At 42.7% G+C, this 19532-nt stretch overlaps 1 protein-coding gene across 1 annotated transcript in view; it reads left to right on the top strand.

The window, feature by feature from the left end:
• The window catches only part of bahcc1a (BAH domain and coiled-coil containing 1a), a gene marked incomplete at its 5' end in the record, with an annotated part of 55652 nt that extends 50715 nt beyond the window's left edge, over positions 1–4937 (top strand). The window contains 5 exons of the mRNA XM_079281982.1: positions 15–131; positions 235–396; positions 1011–2248; positions 2412–2648; positions 2782–4937. Coding sequence (XP_079138108.1) covers positions 15–131; positions 235–396; positions 1011–2248; positions 2412–2648; positions 2782–2991 — 1964 coding nt within the window. The 3' untranslated portion in view covers positions 2992–4937. The remainder of the gene's footprint in view (positions 1–14; positions 132–234; positions 397–1010; positions 2249–2411; positions 2649–2781) is intronic.
• Positions 4938–19532: the final 14595 nt, after the last annotated feature.

A 19532-nucleotide genomic window follows, 5' to 3' on the forward strand; every position in this document is an offset into this window, starting at 1 on the left:
TTTGTCTCTTGGAGGTGGTTCATCTGATGAAGGGAAGCAAGGAGGAGTGATGATAGAGTTTGATGATGGAGACAGGGGGAAGATTTCTCTCCCAAACATCCGCCTGCTGCCTCCAGGATACCAGATTCACTGTGGGTGTCTCCTCTCTTTGTAAATGGGAATTTTCCCTTTCATGTTGCACAGTTTTGTCTACCTGTAAGATAATGCTAATAATCATCTGCCCCTTGTCCTTAGGTGTGGAGTCATCTCCTGCCCTGCTGATACCCAGCGCGGCCAAGGTTAAGAGAAGTTATAGTCTGGAGCAGGCCCCTCTCAGTGACCGGCCTTATGACAGATACAACATTATCAATACTTTAACTCACAGCCAAACTCCAGCTGTTCACAAAAGAAGACCAGGTAACAATTAACCTCTGAAACCTAATTGAAAGAAAAATGTTTTTATTGCTGCATCACGACATCAAATGGAAATATTCCAAATGTCTCATGTGTCATTTTATTTAAAAAAAAGAAATTTGGATTTAACCTGACATTTTAGCCATCTCCAAAAACCCTGGGTTCTTGGCTGGAATTGAAAATGGGCTTTATAGGTTTGGGTTTGTACACTGCTCAGTTGTGCAAACCAGTGCAATAGCCTTGCATATATTATTATATTATGTTAAGTTTATCATGTTACATTTTTGTTCAAACTCAAGGAGATGTTTATTTCAAATGTGGGGATTTCTGTGACTGTTTAGTTATTGATGGTGTTGTTTTGGACATATGTATGATATTGAGAGACATTTCTAATATTGCGTCTACACCGTCCATATAAATGAGTTGGTGGACAAAAAAAAAATCACCACACAGTTGAATCAACACATCTTTGACACAATGTCAACATTAACTTTTACGACAACAGGACTTGAAGGTGTGTCGAATAAACTGGTCAGTGCACAGTATGTGCAAATGAGAGATGTTTCATAATTGACATTGTATTGCTAAAATAACATGACATATTTTGTTCATTCTAGGCAGACCAAAGGGCTCTGGGAAAAAACAAAAGCAGCAGCAACAGCAGGCTGAGAATGCCAATAAAAATCCTTCACCTTTTCTGGGTTGGCCTTCGTTGGGCAACACCAGGAAGAGGTCGTCCGACAACCTGTTTGAGCTCAATGGGGCACCCAGGAAAGCCTTAAGAGGGACGGAAGATGACCTTTTCCCCTTGGCTAGGACCCAGCCACTGGCCTCCACCCCTGCCAACGGCCTTTTCAGCAGCAGCTCCTTTGAGGTGGACTCCTTCAGCAGCATTGCAAATGGCTACTCCTCCTTCTGTACTCAGTCCAAAGGGCCAAATCAAGGTTTATCTCTGGTCCCCAGAAGTGGGCCGTATGGCCAGAGGCGCAGACAAGATGAGCTTGTTGTGCCAAGAAGCAGGAAGTCTGGACATGAGTTTTTAGTCAAGTTAGATCATGAAGGAGTGACCTCCCCCAAGACAAAGAACGGCAAAGCTCTGCTGTTGCGAGGTGGCTCTTCCAGTGTGAGTGGCATGCCCAGGACAGAGACTTACTCCCACCCAGTCTTGCTGGTTAAAGACAACAAAAAGGGCGGTGCCTCCAGGGTAGAACTTCTCCGGAAAGGAACCACACCCCAAAGAAAGCCCTCCTATTCTCTGCGTCTGGACGAATATGGCGACTTGGGCTTCAGCGCCCACAGAGAGTGTCACAGCTCCTACTCTGATCTGGATGATGACGAGGAAGAGAGGACGGCTGCACTGGCTGCAGGCTCAGGAGGACTAGGGACGGCTGGCCGATTCCTGTCTCGTCTCTCGGTCTCGTCATCATCTTCTGGTTCTTCAAGCTCCTCCTCTTCAGGGTCTATCTCCAGTTCCAGCTTGTGCTCCTCGGATAATGATTCCTCTTACAGCTCAGAGGATGAGGACAGTTCTACATTGATGCTTCAGAGTTGTATGTCTTCCCACCGGGGCCTCCTGCAACCTTCTGAACCTTCCACGTCTTCAAGGCCACACCAGCACTCCTTTGTGGCCAAAGCTGTGGCTGTTTCCAATGCCAAAGGAGACTCCCCTGACCAGATCTCCAACAGCAAGTCCCTGAAGAGGAAAGAATGCACCAGCTCCCCCTCTAAATCATCGAAGGATTTTGTGAAGAAACCTAGGATGCTTCCAGATGACACCTCATTTATTCCAAGGCCTAAGATGTCTGCATTCATGGCAGGACGACAAATGTGGAGGTGGTCAGGAAACCCCACACAGGTGAGAATAAACTAGTTTCTACTGCATCAATGCAGCAAAGATTTGTCATTTTCTTTCATAATATCGGTGCAGTTAGCTTAGAATACTAAGCTGGAGGTCAAGAGAGGTAATAATAATCATTATCATTCAGACAAGATTGATAAAAGTGTTTGGTTTTCCACAGCGGCGAGGTCTGAAAGGCAAGGCCAGGAAGCTTTTTTATAAGGCCATCGTGCGAGGCAGAGACACAGTGAAAGTGGGAGATTGTGCTGTGTTCCTTTCAGCTGGACGTCCTAACCTCCCATACGTAGGTCAAATTGAGAACCTCTGGGAATCCTGGACCTCCAGTATGGTGGTCAAAGTCAAGTGGTTCTACCACCCTGAAGAGACCAAGCTCGGCAAGAGGCACCGAGATGGGAAGGTGAGCAGTGATGGAGGTTACGATTTTATGGGGACTGTTAGTCATTTGTAGCATAATGGAAGTCTTAAATTACACTTTCTTTCTTGGTTTTTAAATATAACGATGCAACTTATCCTGTCTTTTCCCTATCCAGCATGCCCTTTACCAGTCGTGTCATGAGGATGAGAATGACGTCCAGACAATCTCTCATAAGTGCCAGGTGGTGAGCAGGGAGGAGTACGAGTGTCTGACTCGCAATCAGAAGCCGAACAGTACCTCCCCAAACCTCTACTATCTGGCTGGGACGTATGACCCCACCGCTGGTCAATTGGTCACAACGGAAGGGGTTTCCATCTTGTGCTGAACCTCCATGAGGACACTACTGAAGGACTCCTTTGGAGGAAGGATAAAAGTCCATGACTTTACCTACAAGACCCTCCAGCCTGGGAAGATACATACCTTGGGTATGCCTCAAGGACCCATGGACTAAACGTCAGCACCGAAGCAGGGCTGTCTGAGGTTACACACTGGAGTCTATTGGCATCTAACCTTTGTGGAAGTGAAGGGGATGTCCATAACTGGTTGATCCTTTCATGAGGAATAGAAGAAAGTCTGGGTCTTCAAAGTTCAATCGTTAAACTAATCTCTTTTTAATAGATCCATGTGACAGACAGCTTCATAAATGGTTTTAGGACTCATGCCTCCTGCTCCGATCACATGTCACCAAAGGAGAGCTGAGAGTGCATTTGACTGCAAAGTATTATGGGGCTGAATAGGTTCTGCGGACCAATTCTTCAAAGGTAGCCTTACCTAAGGGAATGGAAAATGAAAGTGAGGCGTGGGGCTCTCCAGAGACCTCTTCATTCCAGGGAAGTTGAAAACATGTAAAGGATGTAAAGTTGATGTCTGTAAATATTTTGAATTTTTCCCAATCAAGCCATACACTTCAGTACCTCTTGCCTGTCTTAACTGTTCAGGTGCACATTGTACAGCTCAATTATTGTATTGTTGTCTGTTGTCTATATGTACATAAAAGCTATTTTATATAGGAGTTTATTGTATATATGAGATGTATCTTTCCATGTTTGCGATTGATTTATTTTTATATGGGTGTAGAATACATTACGTCATTTTTCCTTTGCTTTGGGAAGTCAAGATTGGAGATGTTAGTGTTGCACTGCATATGCCCTGCTGAGACAGACGGAGACCGACAGACAGAGCACAAAGAAAGAAGGATTTAGTCTATAAGTCTATAATAGAAGACTCACTTTCTGAGAGAGAGGAGTCATCCTGTTTAAAAAATAGGTCATGTGGCTTTTTGTAAAAGTGTTCTGTTACTTTGCATTGTTGTTATCCTATTTTAAAAACACCTTTTTATTTATGTACCTCTCAGTTGGTCATCATCACAAGGCAGATCCCACTGGACTGCAATCACGGGTCAAAAATGATTTAAGATCAATTATATGAGTATAACCTTTTGACACAATATTTGTGTGTGATGAGTGTCCTGGCATCACTGTAATCATGTCCAAACAAATCAATTTAGAACAAGACTGGATCTGGAAATGTGTTAAATGAATGCATAGTTCAACACTATGATCCACAAAATACCAAAGTGTCTTTTATTCTCTTTATTTCCTTCATTTAAATTGAACACATGCCAAGCACCTGTACTGAACTCAAATCAGACATCACTGGTAACTTATTGAATGCTTGTCCTCCACTATGTGCATACATATTGGCTTAGCATTGTGACAATGGTTTCTTGCACATGTACCTGCAGTTTTGTTTCATGCAAACATATGCAGCAAAGGTTCACCCGGGAGTGTGATAATGAAGGTCAAGGTACTGACAAAGTAAGATATTGAGTTCGGGCAATTTGTTGGAGTTAGTCTATTTTAGTTTCATGTGTGTTTCATCTGTGTCTATGTTTTGTACAGTACATGCACATACTCAATGCTAACTGTGAAGGACAATCAGATTCACAAAGCAATGGACATAGAGTAGGTTCACTCAATCTGAAAATTACTTAATTTTATTGAATTTGTGCCAAGTACATTTTGTCTATTTTTTGTCTTGTTTTATATGCAATCCTGAGTGTTTTTTTTGTTCACAAAGTTTTATTTTGTTCGCCAACATTTTATTTATTGTCAATGTTGCTGTTTGTTCATGCCAAGAGCGCTTTATGAGAATGTGACATTGTTTTTCTTGGTGTGATGTCGCATTTGCATTTCTTAAAAAAAAAAAGCAAAACTGGTCTTGTAGAGGCCATCTAGTGAAAAGAAATAAAGCAACACTGGATTCTTCTCATCCGCAAACCTCTGTGAATTAATTCTACTTTACTGTCCTCTTCATCGCACCGCATCTGCCATTTTTGCATTGACTCATTTATGTTAAACTGTTTTGTAATGACTAAGATATTGTCTTTGAAAGACGGAATACATTTAATTTTCTCATCCAAATGGGACAGACACAATTATACCAAAGAGACAACGTTTTAAGAACAGACTAACCTAGTGCCAGTGCATTGGTACATTTTCCATACTTTTCGTAGGTGTAGGTTGGTGTTTAAAAAAGAAAAAAGATTAAAAAGTAACTTTATAAGTTCATCCAACACAAATCGAGTAACTAGTTAAGATAGGCAAATAAAGTTGATTAGTGTCATTTGACTTTAAAAATCACCAGGAAGATGAGTCAACAAGGAGTCTGTACAACAAACTTGCACTCATTCTTTTGATGATTTGCGCTGCTACTTGTTATGTTTATTCTTACCTCCAACCTCGACCTGTTCTAGTTTCTTATGACTAGATGTGGTGATGGCAGCTCTTTCCTTGTTTTGCGTTATGTACATCACACATCTCATAAATATGCATGTGCTGGGCTCTGTTCTTTTATATTTAAGGGAGTATTAATGTGCTTCCCGTAGAAGTTTTGAGGCTGCTTTGAGCACCCCAAGCACAAGGCCCTTTTTCTGCCAAAATCTTTTATTTGTTGCGATAAATCCTTTGATGTAAGTGTGTCTGGCTAAACTAAGTTTATGTGAGCTTTGAGTTGCTTAGTAAATAGAGACAAATCTGTCACGGCATCAAATAAAGCCTACTGGGTTTAGCTGCCAAGCTCTGTAAATATGATGTTGACTGATCAGAGATAGATGTGAGTTTTCGTGATTCAAGATGAAGTCAATTTGCCTATTTTCTTTTGAAATGAATTGGCTCTCTCTCGGTGTATCTGTGGGGTGGTAGAGAACTTCTAGATAGGCACCCAAAAGCTAACGAAAACTACAATTTTGTCCCAAGCCCTTGAACTAATCTGTCTGCATTGAGTGTGTTAACTTCCTCACGATTTGTAAATGTGTAATTTCTGTATTTGTGCTGCATTTTCTACAAAACAATTTGTGGTATAGGATCAAGAATTTTTATAGATGATATATAAAGACAATACCATAACAAAGAATGTAAGATTTTATTCAAAATAAATGTTGGTATCTGATCAAAATAAAGGGAGTTATATATATATATATATATATATATATATATATATATATATACATATATATATATATATATGTATATATATATACATATATATATATATATATATATATATATATATATATATATATATATATATATATATATATACATACATATATATATATATATACACATATATATACATATACATGTACATATACATACACATACATATATATACATACATACATACATACATATATATATATATATATATATATATATATACACATATATATACATATACATGTACATATACATACACATACATATATATACATACATACATACATACATATATATATATATATATATGGATTTTCACATCTCTTAAATGAATAGATGTAAAGGAGGGCACTCTAGTGGAAGTCAAAGCACACTACATTACACACAACGAGCTTGTACGAGAACACCTTATTTTTCTATTTTTATTCAAAGACACAGTGTAGTCGTCTGATTTTGTTTTGTCTACAATAGCTTACAAAATGCCAGCATCACCATGAAACCTTCTCCATTCAGAGCCGGGAGCAGCAGGTATGTTCCACTGTCCCACAACATCATCCTTAATTGTCAGCATTTATTTGCATTTATATGTGCTCATCAGCTTTGACGAAGCCAATCGCTGTAACCTGAATCAGTGAAATAACCACTGGCTGGGCCTAAAGGAGACACAATATGGGTCAGTGACCTTTCTCTGCAGGCCCGGGCGTCTTTTTGGTCGTGCAATGAGCCTGAGTGCCGCCACCCTTCCCCCTAATGCCCAGACAGGGGCTAATGGGCACATCAGTCATTTCCAACAGCGGTCCAGTGAATATAAGCAGCTCTGTTTACCACCACAACCTTTTGTGTTGTCTCTGGCCACTGCCCCGTTTCTAGGCCGTGGCCCTTCCTTCATCATCAGCATGGAGGTAGGAGGGATTCTCCTCACCACTGGTATTGAAGATCAGGTTAAGAGTGGGTGTGTGGGAGTCTCAGGGTGATTCTCATGTTTTGAGAAGGTTTTGCTTCATTACTCCTCTGTGCTAAGATAAAGACGGCCAAGAAAGTATTCATCAGGGATCTAATGAGCACAATTTAGGTTGTACTCAAGATATTTCTGACAAATTACAAGCTTTGAATTAAGCCAAGCAAACATGCTGTATCCGCAGGAAAGATAAGGTCACTAAAACAAGTCAATGCACAGAGGTTGTCTAATGCTTTCCTCATTTTAAAGACTGTAAACTGTATTATGTTACCTCTCACTTGACAGACCTGCCTGCCTCACTTTTCAGTGCCGGTCTGGTTCAGCTCGCTCTGCATCCAGACTGTGTTGCTCAGTGTCAACAGGGGGAATGCTTCCCTGCACAAATATCTGCACCTCATAAATGTCTCGCCCTCTGCTCGACCCTGTCTGGCCTCTGACTGTGAGGGGGTTGAACAGGGGACAGGCAGGCAGCCCCGTGTGTGTGTGTGTGTGTGTGTGTGTGTGTGTGTGTGTGTGTGTGTGTGTGTGTGTGTGCGTGCGTGTGCGTGTGTGTGTGTGGCCGGATGGTTGAGGTGAGGTCTTGGGTCTTAACAAGGTGCTGGGAAAAGAGAGCAAGACAAACAGATCATTCAGACCAAGGGCGTGATTTAAAGAGACATGAGCTGCTACAACAAGCTAACTGTTGCGTTGGCTAATGCAAGTAGCTACTGCTCAATAAAAAAAGGAAAATGTATATCCGAAGAAAGTAAAATACGTGTTTAAAAGTAGTTCACAATATACACGTTATAATATATGCTATGCTACGTTATGCATTTGTCACTTTACTGCCCACAATACAATGGTAGGGTCTTGAAGATGAAATGTGAAGCTCATCATTGGACCAATGCAATGTTAATATAGCATCATGGTTGTTAATTGGTAACGACGTAAGAAAGGGATTTTGGCCAATCACAGATTAGCAATAAAAAATGTATTACATTAAAAGGTTCAAAGGTGCAACATACGGGTATTGGGAGCAATTCGATTGCCTCTCAACGTCTCACAACATGGCGACGGCGAGTCATAGGGCTCAAGGGTTTTAACAGTTCTAACAGTGCAAACAAAACCGAAAGTGCTGACAGAGCTAACAGTGTTTACTTGAGGGGGAACCGGAGGGTGGTTGCTACGCTTCCCAACGACGCAGTTAGTCGGGACGGCATTATCAGTTGTAAACCACTATATGAGACCAGTGCACACCTGGCGGCCGTGAGCTAACCCGTAGGGCACGCTCACATGTACGAATATGCACTAAAGGCACTCGCAGCCAGCCCGGCTGTGACAACAAAGCAAGGAGAAGCTTGGATAACAACACACACGAGTGCAACCTCATTCTCTGCTCAGGTGATTACGCTACTATATCTTCACATGGCAAATAGTTGTTTGCCGCTATATCTATGTATGCTCTGAATATTGAATGGTAGCACCTTTAAATTGATACAAGAGGTCCCGCTCTAATGGAGGACAGCAGTAGCCCGTCCTCCTCTGCCCCCCACCACCACTTTCTTGCCTGCCCTGCTTTTTTGAAACATTTTAATATGAATAGCATGTCGAAAAGAGTCATAAAAAAGTCATAGTATATATACTATGTGCTGAATACATACACCTGTGCTGAATACACACATACGCCAACTCACAGCCAAATCGCTGCCTGTGTGCTGCTTGCGGTGGCCCACATCCAGCCATGCCACGCCACCCCTGATCCATTTCTCTGTTACTCATTAAAAGTGGTTTGTAAAGATTCTGTATCAGCTATGCTGGAAGAGCTTTTCACAGTATTACATGGGATTACTGTTGCTTCTCCCTACATATGTTGCTCACAAACTGATGTCACATTCCCACCCTGTTTACAGAGCGCTGACAAAATAAGAAATGCCTGACTTATTGTGGTCTCCTTGCTCTTTTTGTTTGTGGGTTAAATTGTGTCAAGTCACCTTTTATCCAAAAATCATCCCTTTAACGCTTTTCCATATATTTCCTTCTGTTGTGTGACGCCACCGTGATGTGTCCTTGAACGAATAAACATGGCAAATGAAAAGAAAGATGTCGTCCAAAAAGGACAAATCAGCATGCTCATGCGTATACAATTTAAGGAGGCTGGTGGTAATTTCCATCCTAAACTGCTCCCTCAAAATGGTATTTACCCAAGCTCAGCAGCAATCACAGAGTACAGCGTAATCAGGAGATGGATGCAGTATGTAAATGAGTCACTGAAGATCAAATATGTCCCAGCATCAATTCTGTGCACACCTATAGCTTTAGAAAAATGTCAGGTGATGAGGAGAGTTCAGCAGGTAGCTGAGCCCGTTTGCACAGTGAGAGGAGTTGGTTGGTCACTTTGGGGCAACTTAATTGCCCGTTCACCTCGTCCTGTCCCTTGAATGCAGACGGGTCCTACAACTATACGGCTCTGCTTCATAGACTCATGAAATCTTCTTCATGTTCAGGCTGATTTTGGGGATTTCGAGCTAACAACCTAAACTCGTTAACCAGAGAGGTTGGAGGGAGAAATGGTTTTTTTTTTAATGTTATGTTTCTACATAAAAACTTGTGTAACGAACATTAGCAGAGTATATTAGCACATCATTAACTAGCTTTAGCACTTCTATGCAACGATAACTACTGACAGTATACCGAATGTATACACATGCTGTTGTTGATGATTGTATCAGTGAATAAAGACCTATGCTTTTCCGGAATAGTGTTGTTCCTAAATGTCATGTCTCCTGTCTCGATCACCAAGTTATGTGGTGATGCACTTTCACACTGATATGCTTTAGGCTACATCTTTATATTTTTTACTTGTTTTTGCTGCAGAATCAGTTTGATATCTTGGATATATTCTTCATTTTCATATCGTAGACCCTTCTGTCAGCTTCTCTCACTTTTTTGTTTTCCAAAAAATTCGATAATATTGAGGCAGGGAGTGCAGTTAGTGACAGTGTGAGCTCCATGGCAACTCTTGACAGCTTGAAGATGTAGCAGCGGGGGGGCGAGGCTTAGCGAAGGGTCAATTGACCTCAACACATATCTGAAACTGGGTTTGATCTGACAGGTATGGATGTCTTCCTGTGTCCAAAACGATGACGGGCCAACAGCCGCAGTACTGTCCACAAAACTCTACTGACCAAACAGCAGGAAAAGTTACAGCCTGTCATGTAAGGGGTCGTTCTCGCACGATCCCATTTGTAAATGCAGGACAGCTGTAAACGCTCTTCATCTCATGAATAACAAAGAAAGGCCTTTGGCGATCAGCTGTGAGCTCAGTTTAATCAGTTGCATGCAAAATATTGGTCTTCAAGGTAGCAGGTATGATTCTTGTCTCAACTCTTGTAATTACCTGTCAGGTCGGGTGTTGTTTGAGAAGCTGGTCTAGAAAATGACTGTTTCAATACACCCTCCTTTCTTTCCACGCCCTCTGCGTAGTGGTGTTTGTGCATTCCTGTGTCGACAACCCCTCCTTCTAGTTCTCTGGGGTGTTTACCCCCTTTCACGGCAGCAGGGAAGCAGCTCCCGCCATCCCATCTCTGTTTACATTGCTCTTCTCCTCTATTTACTCTGTGCTCCAAACAGCTGTTCCATTATGGGAAGAGCAGGCGTTTCAAACACACAGTGCTGCCACACAGCTCTCTCCGACGGCCCACCATGGTCGCTACCATGATGACTGCCTGGCTCCGCTGGCACGCCTGCCATTGTTGCCATAAAGCTCAGCCTCCTTCAATGCCAAAGTGGCTTCTGGGCACAGAGTCAGCCGGGGCAACTGTCAGAGTTTGTCTTCAAACCGCAAGACAAATTTGCAAAGTTCAGCTTTTAAATGAGTGTCACTGTACGGGATGCAGTTATGCGGTGATTTAAACAAGCGGCAATCGTATCCAGATGATCTAGAATGAACTGCCACGAACAGCTTTACACCGAAACAGGGCTTTTTTATTATGTCCTGACAAAACATTCGGCACATTTTGCCACATTTTCTGTGAGTACCCTATATATCCTGCTTCTACATGACATTATCCATTGGGGCCATTATCCCACAGAGCACGAATGATCCTTCCACCGAAACATTTTGCCTGGCTCGCTGTGAGGTAAAAGAAAGACTATTGTCTAACTGACTGCCTTAGGGTCATACTATACCATGAATCTCCGGTGAATTATTTTTACCCTTTGCATGTTCTTTTTCCTGCTGGTGTGCACAGCTGGTGCTGAGTCAGGAGACAGGAAACCTGGGAGAAAGGCCACCAAGCATCCCCAGGCTCCCAGTGGACCGCTGCAGGGCCCTGTGGCTACACAGGACAGGAGACACTCCATTCATCACAATACAATAGCTCCTGCTTGGGGCCAGTGGAATATGGGCCTGTCTGTGTCTATATGTCCCTTCATGTGTAAATATGTGAACTGGCATGTGTGTGTGTGTGTGTGTGTCTCTCTTGTCTCTTTCTCTCAGGTTGTGTTTAAGATTGGATGCGTTTCATAAAGCATGCCATACATTGTTTCGCCAAATATGAACATAAAACTGATTAGTGTCAGTAATTCAGTAAATTACACATTTAAAGAGCTGGTACTTTGGCCTTTGGATGTAGAGAAATCCTGACCAATGTGTCATGAACGACAAAATGACCAGTTCATGCTGCTATGGTAGCAGAGCACAATCCACAAACATCATCCATGTTTCACACAAGCCGGTACAACACTGATCACAGGGATACAGATCCACCTCCCTCTCACTTCCTTGACCTTTTTTCAATTTAATCTGTATGTTTTTGATCAGATGGTGCGGATGAAATAACGCCAGTAAAGCACCCTGATTGTTTAAATCAGACTTCAGAATGAACTCTTGGTATATTTCACTAACAGGTAAGATTGATCTACTGTGCTCGTGTGTGAAAGCAACCAGATATTTAAAAAGAAATAGGGGAAAATCTCCCCCATCCTTGGACGCAGGTGGTCAAAACAACTGATGCTCTGTTGCACACTCTCCGTAAACCCCTACGGCGATAAAGACACGTTTAAGCTGCTACACACACACACACACACACACTCTTTCTCCAATCCAGCCTCGCTCTGTAGTAGCCTCAACCACGATGAAACGGGATATCAGCATGCATAATGACACGAGTGCTGAGTGAGCGTATTAAAGAGAGCGACATACAGAGGGAGAGAGCATGAACTCGTGCATGCCTGTGTGTGTGTATAAAAGTGCCAGTCATAGCGGGGTATAAAATAATTCTGCCCAGCTGCCAGGCCCCCAGTGCCGGTTGCCAGAGCCCTTAAACACATCCATGTCCTTCACTGGATGGCTGTGCTCTACTCTCCTCCTCGAATACATCTAGCACTTTAAAAATATACAATCTGCTTAGATACCATGTAGTCATAAGCTCCGTGACTGGCACTTTGACATCTTATCAACACGAGTTGGAGCCCCTTAGCAACTAAGCCAGGCTTTGATCAGACATTTTGGAGACATCTCTCATTTTCTTCAAACAAATCCATTGGGGTTGGTGTGCTAAATTCGAAACAAACTCAAAGCACTAAATGTACCTTATGATGGCTGGAAACACAGGCACGAGCTATATACGGTCTGTTTAATAAAGAGGTGAAAAGGCTGAAAAATAATCTGCATGTGAGTGAGGAGGAGAAAATGTTAAAGAGAGATGAGGACAACAACAAAAAAGGTGAAAGAAATTCAGCCAGAGAGGTGAGGGAAGAGCACAGCATGCATATGGGCCTCGCTATGAGATCAACTGACAAACATCTCCGCAACCTTGGCGGAGGTAAATCAGCATCCCCCCCTCTCTGAATGGCCTGTGACAGTTGTGTACAGAGACTCATATCTTCTCATGAATTCTAGCCCTGCTACCTGTCGGGGGAGAGAAACACAAAGTGAGTGTGTGTGGAAGAAAAGAGGAGATAGAAAAGTCCCGCTGCTACTCAGTAGGGGAGAAAGAGAAAGAAAAAGAGAAAGAGAAAGACGTAGACAAGGAATAAAATGAAACCTAAATGGTTCAATTCAGCCGGTGGAGCCACACAGAGATTTCACCCGAGGGCAGTATCATGCCCTGTTTGTGTCTCCATGGAGACGGGCCTCCTGAGTGTGCACTTCTGTACACACTGACAGCAGTCCAGCTAGCTAGTCCTGCTATTGATTTCCACACAATTTCCCAGACCAGATCAGTGGACGAAGCTAGCTTTCGGTCAAGTTCTCTGCTAAAAGCTGAACTGGTTTTGGGAGACTGCGGAGAGCTGCCGTGTTTAGACTCATTTCTTTGCATGTTTTACAGTTAATCATTGACATTTAAGTAGTATTTGACATTTCACATGTGCTTGAGGCATTCCTTTACCGAGTTCTAATGTACGGCTCTCATCGCATCAGATAAAGTATTTTCTCAGCTGCTACCAGGCATTTGCCGGGGAAATCTCCAGCTTTGAATATATTAGGTTTTAAAGAATTCAACCAACTGGGCTAAAAGCTTGATAACATCTTATAGTCTGGAGCCTTGAGATATAAATATATCCTCAGTACAGGGCATATCAGTTTTGTATCCTGCATGGTTTCAAGCCCTGAGGCAGTTGTCCTTAATGACAAGGCTTTTCTGTCATCTCCTACTCGGCTCCACTTCCCTTGCTATCCTGACCATAGGAACCACATCAGAGGCTCAAGATGGCCTTTATCTGGGGTCTATTGACCAGTGTCGGCTTACAGGCCTCACTCTGTACACACGGCACATTATGGAAGTTTTAATAGGTGATCAGAGCAGCTGTTGCCGGCACAGCGTTGATTTACTGTGGCTAAGAGAGGGCTTAATGACTATAGAGGCAGACAGCTCTTAACCCTTTGATGTGCGCTGGATAATGTAATAGGATCAGGTAGCCTCCTGGGAAAGGTGCATACACTAACATAAGTATACAATAGCACAAACGCTTTTGGAATACAGTTACATCGTCCAGAAGCTCCTTAATAACAAGAGTGCCAACCTCTTACTGTTGTACAGCAGAAAAACAACATATGGGTTTGAACAGCGGGACTTTTCTATCTCCTCTTTTCTTCCACACACACTCACTTTGTGTTTCTCTCCCCCGACAGGTAGCAGGGCTAGAATTCAGGAGAAGATATGAGTCTCTGTACATAACAACTGTCACAGGCCATTCAGAGAGGGGGGTTTGACTTGACTTGTCCCACTAGTCATGGCTTGTGACACGCTTGTTAGGTCCAACATGAACATATAAACACAAACACACACACACGCACGCACACACACACACACACACTCACACACATACACACACACACACACACAGTTGTGTTGCTTGCTGACAGGTGGTGCATGCTCAAGGAAATACAAGCTTACCCAGCACAAACAGCCCCAGTAGGCTTAGCACGTCAGCGGAGAGCAATTGGTGTACTTATGTAGTGGCTAGCACTATTCAGACCATGCAACATCCATCTCAAGGGTCAAAGGGCACAGATTCAGTTTGCACCTTGAAGACACCAATATCCTGTCTTTTACAGTGTGTCCGACGTCACCGCCGGGCAAACGACAGGGACTGGTCTGGTGATGAGATGAGATGGATTCAACATCTGATGATTTGTAGGGTCGACAAAATACGACTGCGAGTCTACAGCTAAGCTAGGGGCTCTGTGAGGCTGCAGAGTGAGGATAAATGAAAACTACCACGATCATCATTTTAGTTTAGCCTGTTAGCATGGTAACATTTGCTAATTGGCCCTAAACATGAAGTACAGATATCTGATTTGTTTTGCAGGTATTTCCTAAAAATCGAATAATTGGGCAATTTGAAATTATTACCTGACAGTGGCATAAGAGGAAGACGGAAGTCAGGGGATCACCAAAATAATTACGATTCCCAAATTGGTATGGGTACCAAATTCCATGGCAATCCATCCAATTGTTGAGACATTTCACTACAACACCACAAAAGTGAACCTCTAGGCGCATCCAAGTACGCAAACAGACATGGAAGAGAAACACCACACAAACATTTATGTGCAGCAATCATTGCAGTAACAACTGAAAATCTCAGCCAACCTACTGTTTTGAACCCCAACATAAACCACCAGCTCGGGCCCCATTAACCCATCAAGCAATGATGGCTAAATTGCCGCTAGCTCTCCGAGGCCAGCCAGGATGTAATCAAAAACAGACGGAATAATCAACAAAAATGCTCTCTATTCCGGTAAGGATGTCTCCCAAAAGCACATGAATTATATTGAAGCAGGCACTGGGACTGTGAATGATGTTGGGCAACAAGCACCAGCCAAGTCACTGTCTCCCAATGCCAAGTGAGAGGATGCCAGGCACTTCCTGCTGTAAACAATCTACCCACAGACGGAGAAAGAGGGGAAGAAACCTCTGAATGAGAAACAACAGGAGACGGAGAGAAGACCCAGTTGCTCAATGAAAATTTCTCTGGTTAACAAATGTGCTCAATTTGTCAGACAAGCTACCATAGTCTGTTTGAGGGAAGTGGGTGGGGTTGTGTGTGTGTGTGTGTGTGTGTGTGTGTGTGTGTGTGTGTGTGTGTGTTTGAGGACAAATGGCAATTCTCTGTATAGATGAATACATAGCAAGTGCTCAGGGCTTATGGAGACAGATGTTGGATAAAATGCTTGACTGAGTTCACAATATAGAATAAGGGCTCCCTCTCTTTACCCCCAAAATTGTTCCCTCTATTCCAATTGCCGAAGCTGCTGCCTTAGCTTCATTAGATATCAGCATCACTATTGACCTCACATTTTGCCGTAAGTAGCCGTCATATCATTGACTTTGATCCCCATTTGTAATTGCCTGCGATGATCACTCAGGTTTTGCACTTGCACTGTTTTGGATAATTCCTCTTTTCTTACCCCCTGGCTACCGTGTTAACAATCTCACTAACAGATTTAGCTGGGATGCTAAACAAACATGCTCCTCTGACCCTCTTAAAAAGGAACCTGGGACTAACTGGAGCTTTTGAATCAGCAGGGGGAGGAGTATAGTGCATTGACTATCAGCAGCTCACAGTATTTATGCACTTGTGTGTAAATCACTCTATTTTACTGTCTCTGCATGTGGGAATGCAGTAAAAAGTGAGGGATAAGAAATGCAATGTGACCTATGTCTGGCTCTTGCAGAATGGTAGCGCTTGTATATAAACCTCTGAGTGAACAGACCAACATTTGGAGACGCTGAGACACATGTGTTTGCACATAAATCACCACGTATGCATGCATAGGCACGCACAGGCAACAAACAAAAAACACACACACGGATGGTGAGTATTAGCAACGCATGCAAGCTCACATCCACTTAGACATCAGCTCACACACACAAACAAGCATCGTTTTACAGACACACACACACACACCTGTCATTGCAATTCACATGATCATTGTCTTTATATGAAAGAGACAGGGAATTGTCAGAATGGCAGAAGCTGAGGCCTCATATTAGCCCTGCTGTCAGCGCCAGTGAGCAAAGGATGACATTAACATGAGCGCTCCTGTCCCTTAAAGCTCGCCCTGTCTGCATCGACACAAGAGCTCAGGCAGTGTCCACCAGACTTCAGTTTAATCAATGAGAAACTGCTTTCATTGCTCACCTATTTACAGGCTGCTTTCGCTGAGACTTGAGGTATCTTTGTCAATAATGTATTGCACTGAAGGCAATGTAACCTCCAATTAAGTTATACAACCTTCTCTCTCTGCGTGACCAGTTCTCCGTCTCACTCCTTGGAGAATGAGGATGGGCGGGCTTTGGCTCACTCTAAAAACAAATGACAGCCTACAAAACAAATGTGGCATTACAACTGAGTGTTAAAAGGCTTGACATTTACCAAGGCTCATTTATATGGCTGCCCATACTTAGCTCATTGGCAGCCCCCATTACACTGGGTATAGAGCAGGAGTGCGAAGGCCGGGGCTGGGCTGTGGCTGGGCAAACAGAGTGGGGTGAGCCGTTAACGGCCTGTGGGAGGATAGTCCTGTAGATGAATGAACACCTGGATTAATGGGGTCAGTGAGCACCAAGCTGCTGAGAAAGGAGAATCCCAGCCAAGGCAGCCATTTTACATTTTACTTTTACTGCATGTCACATGGACCGTTTTCCTCTGCTGGTTTTAGAGAGGGCAGCAGGAGGGTCCCACGGGGGTACAAGAGAGCGAAGAAAGGACATTTTGGACCGGTGTACTTTATATAGGACATGAGCAGTGGGGGTGCAGTTATGCTTTTATGAACCCTCAGCCATTTCAATGACACCATAGGTGTATGCTGATGTGCAAAAATTCTATAACTATAAAGAAAAGTACTGAATTTGTCAGGAAGTGAGCGCACCTGAATTGGTAAATTCACCTTTCTGATGTTCTATCATTGTGAAGAGATGTACTGTCTTCACATCCACATCTTGGGGGTCATTTTTTTGTGATTACTTAAAATATTTGCACTTCAGTCTTTTGGGAGTTAGTTGCCACTAGGCAACCTTGACTCCTCTCTGAAAGTGATTATCAATGTAAGCTAAACAGGGAGGGTGCTGGCCCTTTAAACTGAGCTCTGAGTGCTTGGCAGGCTAATAGATGCAGTATAAAAGGTGCTAGTGGACGGCAACCTGAAAAAATGGTCTTATCTGAAAAGGTCCGGGACAGTTATAAATGAAATAATGGCGCTGGGCACATTAATCCATGTTTATGCCCTAGGGGGAGACCTCTGCTCACCATTTGATCTGTGTGTGAGTGCATGTATACAGTACGTGTGTGTGTGTGTGTGTGTGTGTGTGTGTGTGTGTGTGTGTGTGTGTGTGTATGTGTGTGTGTGTGTGTGTGTGTATATGCATGTGTCTGTGTATTTGCAAGTAACCAATGCCTTTCACTCATATTTTTCCCCTCCTTCAATCACTTTCTTTTACAGCTACCAGCAATTGTTTCATTGTACTTTCTGACTTGCTTTCAACCAGAAACTCCAGCCGGGGATATGGCAACGGGAAAGAGAGGGAGGAGTGAGAAATAGTGGGCAAAGACAGAGAGAGACAGATACAAAGACAGGAGGACAACCAAGAAAGATAGCGAGGGAGAGAATATTGAGCCATTTAAGTCACAATATGCAATTTGGCATACCCACTGGACCACTGCAGTCTAAATGATGTACAGTTATTGCTAATATGGTTCTTGGAGTGCCTCGCAACCCAAACTTGCAAGGGAGTGGGGGCCTCTGGAGGACAGGAGAAAGGCCGTCCTTATGTGTTGAATATGATTTGCATCACAAAAGGCTCGCTTACGGTTTCTTGGATCTTTTATGTTTGCAAAAATAAACGATGATATAAAGGCGATTTCAGATCTTAAAACCAGTGTATCACTTCACACCTGCAACATATAAATCATTTTGTATTTTTCTTATAATTCACATTACACTTTATTTTTGTGTCATATTTTGGTCCCAGGCAGCTGGCACTAATGGCAATCTAAACTCCAATATGTTTTACAGGGGTACAACTCAGTTTTGCTTCTTTCCCAGCTCCCTGTTTTCCATGGTTTTTGCTACCATTTAACACTCCTTTATCTCAAATGTAAATGCAAACAGTCATTTGTAGAATGTTACAATGTTACCAGTCATCTATTTCCCCCTGTATTACCAGTCTACCTTTTATTAATCAAGTAATAAAATTGCTCAGGTGACTTCAGACTTCTAGAAGGTACAGTTTGACTGAGAATCTGTCCCATGCAAGAGAACAGCAAGACGTCTTCTGTACACTATAAGACGAACGAAGGCTTTGTTTTCAAACAGACAAACAAATCCTTGCTATTAGGAAGCTTGAGAAAATGAGATGATTCTCATTTTACAGCATAACCTCCCGAACACAAAAATCCACATTTGTGAGAGAAAACAAACTATAGTTTCAATGTACAGTCAAGACTGCCATCTACTGGACACAAATACATTGTACCAACCACAGAAGCGCTGCTGCTGTGTGTAAATTCATTGAAGACTGGGCCTTGTCCCAAAATAGATAATTGGGTTTATTTGTCATTTACAAACAAATATAATTCATATAGGGACTTAAAGTGTCATAATGTGTCTATTCGAATCCATTCCAGTGTTGATTGTGATCTCACTAGTGAATTGTATTTTTCAATCTACTCTGGTATTACAATAGCACAAAATCTCGAAACCTTTCCAAGATTGTGATGCCATTTAAGTCCTAAAATTCTCATGGTTGGCAAATAAAGGGGTACTCTGCAAACTAGCATTGCACCCCCACAAATTAGTCAAAGTCAATGCAGCAGATGAGGAGATATCCTGACTTGTATTTCCTGCTATGGGTCAAGCTTGAAAACCACAGGATCCTAAACCCCCGTGACGTAACTCAATTGTGCCCTTTAGACTTTGCT

Source organism: Melanostigma gelatinosum (genome assembly GCF_949748355.1).
Source record: "Melanostigma gelatinosum genome assembly, chromosome: 13".
Taxonomy (NCBI): domain Eukaryota; kingdom Metazoa; phylum Chordata; class Actinopteri; order Perciformes; family Zoarcidae; genus Melanostigma; species Melanostigma gelatinosum.